Source organism: Diceros bicornis, chromosome X (assembly GCF_020826845.1).
Source record: "Diceros bicornis minor isolate mBicDic1 chromosome X, mDicBic1.mat.cur, whole genome shotgun sequence".
Classification (NCBI taxonomy): domain Eukaryota; kingdom Metazoa; phylum Chordata; class Mammalia; order Perissodactyla; family Rhinocerotidae; genus Diceros; species Diceros bicornis.
Genome location: NC_080781.1, coordinates 35,341,889 through 35,347,234, shown reverse-complemented (window position 1 = coordinate 35,347,234; position 5,346 = coordinate 35,341,889). Strand labels below are relative to the sequence as shown.

Here is a 5,346-nt window from a genome sequence, read left to right as displayed (position 1 = left end):
GATTTTAGCCTATGCATTGTCAGGAAACCCAGAGAAAGACATTATTAAACTCAGTATAAAACACAAATTCTGGGGGCCAACCCGGTGGCATAGTGGTTAAGTTTGTGTGCTCTGCTTCGGCAGCCCAGGGTTCTCAGGTTCACATCCCGGGCGTGGACCTACACACCACTCATTAAGCCGTGCTGTGGCGGTGTCCCACACACAAAATAGAGGAAGATTGGCACAGATGTTAGCAACAATCTTCCTCAAGCAAAAAGAGGAGGATTGGCAACAGATGTTAGCTTGGGGCCAATCTTCCTCACCAAAAAAATAAATAAAACACGAATTCTGGGAACTAACAAAAGTGTGTCAGTAACAAAAACTTCTGGAAAAATAACTGCCAATTCAGAAAATGTTATTGGCTTCATAAAGTAGTAGTAGAGATCTGTAGACAGTTAAGTTGCCAAGGCCAGAAAGGATTACTTTTGAGAGTTTTGGGAGATTATGAAATCATTGTCACCCTAATGATTTGAAATGTTTACTTTTTTTACAGTATTAATCACTTATATGGCTTTAAACAGTAATATCCTAGGCAACAAAGGGTTAGACCTCTTAGTTGGGTGAGCACACTATGAATTAGATCCTATAAGTGGAGCATGGCATGGAGTGGAGGGGTGCAATCTTTTGGATATTTTCTCTAATCATTTTGCCCTCTAAATTAGAAATGTAGAGTGATAGGAAATGATCAGCAGGGATTGCCTCCTTTTCCCTTACCAGGTTAATTAGAAACTTACCTGCTCTGAAATGTCTTCAACAGAGGCATTTTATTGAAATATAATACTCAAATTACAAAATACATTTTGTAAGACAAATCTAAAAATATATTAATTTCTACTCATGTAACAGTGAAGGGAAAAAAATCCTTTCAAGTTTTAATAAAAATCTTGATAAAAGGTTATGATTCACTTCAGAACTTTAAGAACTACTTTTTATTATTGCATTACAGTCTGAAGTATCTAAAATATTAGGAGCTACCACTATCTTCGAGACTTCTTTCCTGCTTCTCAAACCCATGCTCTATGATATATGCACATTAGTAATGACCACAAAACTGTAAACTAAGCATTTTCTGACATCTCTTTGGGAAGGTGGGCAACGACCTTACATACAAATTATTACTTTCTACTGAGTTTCAGAAAGGCATGACAACTTTTATTTCAGAACCATGTGTGGTAACCAGCCTCCAAGATGACCCCCAATGATCCCTGCCTCCTGGTCTTCTCACCCTTGTATTGTCCTCCCACAATGTACCAGGGTGGGTCCATGTGACCAATAGCTGAAGCGATGGTTTGTCACTTCCCAGATTAAGCTATAAGACTGGGGCTTCCATCTTGGCCTTCCTGTCTCTTGGAACATCTTCTCTGGGGGAAGCTATGTTGTGAGCAGCCCTATGGCCCACACGAGGAGGAACTGAAGCCTCCTGCAAACAACTGTGTGAGTGAGCTTGCAAGTGGATCCTCTAGCCCCAGGAAAGTCTTCAGAGACTGCAGCCCCAGCTGATAGCTGAGAGACCCTGAGCTAGAAGCACCCAGCTAAGCCACTCCCAGATTCCCGACCTTTAGAAGTGGTGTGACATAATATTTGTTGTTTTAAGCTAAGTTTTGGGGTGATTTGTTACACAGCAATAGAGAACTAATACACTATAGTTTTCCAGGGTTCCCCCCCACACCCCTGTATGCAGAAGGTGAAATGCAGAAACTGCCTACAAACAGGATTACTGCTTAGATGCCACAGAAGATAAAGGGGAATCTTCCAGAGTTCCATTTACATTGTGCCTGTCTTATCCAAGACCTGATGTCTTCACAACCTTTCAGAGTTGTTTTCAATTTCTTTGCATTTGAAATCATTAACAAAAGCAGAGTTTAAGCACTCTTAAACGCATACACTGGAGTTTCCCAGTGTATGGAACTGGAACGTTCCCCAGTTTCTGGAAGTTCTTGCATCCTCCAGAGCCAGGTGGAGATTTGGGGTCAAATCCTACAGGGCAGCCCCTGTTGCAGAGGTAATGGCCTCACACCCACTGTCCCACCCTTCTCTTTTCCCTCCTCATGCTCCCTGCTTTAAGAAAAGTCCTTAACATCCATAGGAATCCTAGGGGGGATACTCTGGGCTACTACTGTTGACCACTGACCCTCACTCCCAGTGCAAGCTAGTGTTCAACACAGGGTGATAGGTTAACCAGTTTGACAAACTGTCATTTCCCCCATTTTTAGGCACGAGGAAAAAAGGAAAGGATTATAATTTTGTCATTTTTGTTTTGTAATTACCTAGCACCGAGAGTTAACAGCAACGGACCTCAGAGTTGTTTATTCTGTTTCCATGAAAGATTCCATAACTGCTCTTGGTCACCAAGAGAGTCTAGGTTCTCACTTTAAGTCCTCCTTAAAAGTCTAAACTGGATCTCACTGAATTCATTTAAACCCACTTCGAAGTATTGCCCTCAGTAGAAATTGCCTCTGGGCTTTTTTTGGCATAACGAGATTTATGGTTGTACCAAGTTTTAGGTCATGTGTGTCACTAACCACTCTTATTTGGCCTGGATACCCAAAACAAGTAACAAAAACATGTTCCCCAAGAGAACGTCAAACAACAAAAAAAGCAATGAGTTAGATAATTTGAAGCATCTTCATTCAGTGTCCCTCCCCTGCATAAACTAACCCTCGAGTTGCAGATCCCGTCCCGTAAAGAGGAAGACCAGCCAATCTACCCTCACCTTCTCAAACACATTTTATTTCCAGATCACGAAATAAACAACACTCAACAGCCTCAGTTCTGTGCTATTTTCCATTTTTTATTAACCAAACTGCAGGTTTAAATCAGATTCGCACTGTTTCAGAGTCAAAACCAAACTTTGCATTGGTCTTTCTTGAGGAAGAAGAATAGTTCAGTGCTTTCAAGCCGCAAAGATGCAATCGGGCCCTCTCAGCAATGTTTCGAGGACTACAGACCGAGGCTGACGGCCGCCTGGCCGGAGGCGGCCTCCTCAGGGTCGCAGGTGGTAGCTGTAGTGGTGGTGGCAGTGGCTGCTGTGACGGTGGGGGCAGCGGGGGCCGCCGCGGTGCCGCCGCCGTAGTAGTGAATTAGGTAACGGCCCGCCTGCACACTCTGCGCCACCACGTTGGTGCCATGGCACGCCATCAGCAGCAAGTTTCGAGGCTGGACGCGGTAGGCGAAACGCATGAAGGCCATCGAGTAGAAGATGAGCGCTGTCGTCATGCGGCCGCTGATGATGTCCGGTGGTGCGTTCATGTCCTTAAAGGCGGCCAGCGGCAGGCCCCAGTTGGCCACTGGACCCCAGAAGTGCGTGCTCATCAGGTATTCCCGGAACTCCTTGGTCTTCATGTAGTCCCTCGCTCTGCGCCACAGTGCTGCCACCGCCGCCATGATCGTCGAGCCGTGGGAACGCCAACGGACGAACAGCCAGGCCACAGTGACGTGGGCCTCGGCGGCTGCCCGAGGCCTCGCACCGTCGCGTCACTGCCGTAAAGTGCGTCGGACAGCACGTGCCGCTGTCATGCGCGCCTCTGGGGGCGAGAGGTGTGGCCTCGCCTTCCCGCCTTAGCGTGACTACCGTAAAGTGTTGTGTGTGTGTGAGAGAGAGAGAGAGAGAGAGAGAGAGAGTGTGAGAGAGTCTGTGTGTGTGTGTCCAGCAGCTCCCGTCTTAGCGTGACTGCTGTAAAGTGTGTAGAGTGTGGTGCGTGTGTATGTGGGGGGGTGTCCTTCCAGCAGAGACAGAACCCTAGCCTCGTCCTTCGCATCCCGTCGTGCTGCGGTCGCCTTAAAGCTCTCAGGGCCCCAGGAGGGAGGTGAGAGTCCGGCTGCCTGCTTCTCCTCAGCTACACAAAGGGAAACTTTGCTCGTTCTGTCCACTCTGGACAGTGTTGACACGAAATTCCTCAACCAGGTACAGAATTTTAGTCCTTACACAGTTTGCCTGAGTGTTACTTGCAGACACAGTGACATTTCCCCTTCAAATATTTCAGCATCTGGCTCTTAATAAGGACATTCTCCTACTTAACCACAATACAATAATCCACTCAGATACTTAACATTTAATACAGTACTATTAGCTAATATGCAGTGCATATTTAAATTTTATCGTTTTATGGCTGTTTTTTTTTCTGGTTGAGGGGAGGAGATCCAGGATCCAATCAAGATTCACATTTAGTTATCATCTCTTTTGGATTAATCTCTCTCAATCTAGAGGAGTTGCCCAGCGTTTTTTGTCTTTTGTGACATTGACATTTTTGAAGAGTACAAGTCAGTGGTGTCTCCAAATGTCCTTAATTTGGATTTGTCTGTTTTCTCATAATTTGATTTAGGTTAAACATTTTTTGGCAAGAATACAGGTGATGTTGTATCCTTAGTGTGTCACAGTGGGAGGCACATGATGTCACTTTGTTCCATCATTGGTGATATTAAGTTGGATCATTTGGTTAAGGAGTCGTCTGCTAGGTTTCTCCATTGTAAAGGTACCATTTCCCTTCTGTAACCAACAAATAATCCAGGAGGAGCCTCTTTGAGAGTGTATGGATATTCTCTTCTCCAACAGTCTTTCACCTAATCGTTAATATCCATTGATGAAAATTTTTAGTGACAAAACTGATGATTATTTTCCCCGTTTTCCACTTTTTCCAATAAAAACAATTGTTGAAAAGTAAACAAGTATACATTGAAATGTTAATACTTTAAGTAGTGATTTATAAACAAGCGTATTGTACTTTAAAAATTAATACATTCATAATTTATGTTCATTTATATCCCAGATATTTTACAAATATAGCTTTAAAATATGTGGCATAGCCGTTGCTCAAAAGGAAAGCAGCATAATTTTTAGATAACCATTTTAAAATGCTGGGCTTCCAAATATGGATGACTAGTATACTGGTGTAAATCAGTTCAGTGTAAGTTTGAGTTAATAAATCAGCAAGCATGAGTTGAATGACATTTTAGGCCTATACTGCCAGATGCTCCAGTGTCCTAAAAGAAATGTAAGATACTGCTCCTTGTCCACAAAAAGCTTTCGGTACTTGTAGATCATCTCACATAGGTTGTTACTTGCTTTTGATTACCTATTGCTGTGTAACAAATCACCCCAAAACATAGTGGCTTAGAACAACAACAATCCTTCCTTTTACTCACAAATTTGCAATTTGACTGGGACTCAATGGGGACAGCTCATCTGCTCCATGCATCGCCAGTGGGGCAGCTCACCTTGGGGCTGGAAGATCCACTTTCAAAATGGCTCACTAACATGGCTGGCAAGTTGATACTGGTTGATGGCTGGGAGCTCAGGTGGGACTGTTG

The 5,346-nt window shown here is 43.9% G+C and overlaps 1 protein-coding gene across 1 annotated transcript; it reads right to left on the bottom strand.

Moving 5' to 3' along the window:
* Positions 1-2,979: 2,979 nt before the first annotated feature.
* On the bottom strand, positions 2,980-3,423 carry MPC1L (mitochondrial pyruvate carrier 1 like). Its single transcript, XM_058535063.1, has one exon. It carries the CDS (start codon positions 3,421-3,423, stop codon positions 2,980-2,982), a length of 444 nt encoding a protein of 147 aa, XP_058391046.1.
* Positions 3,424-5,346: the final 1,923 nt, after the last annotated feature.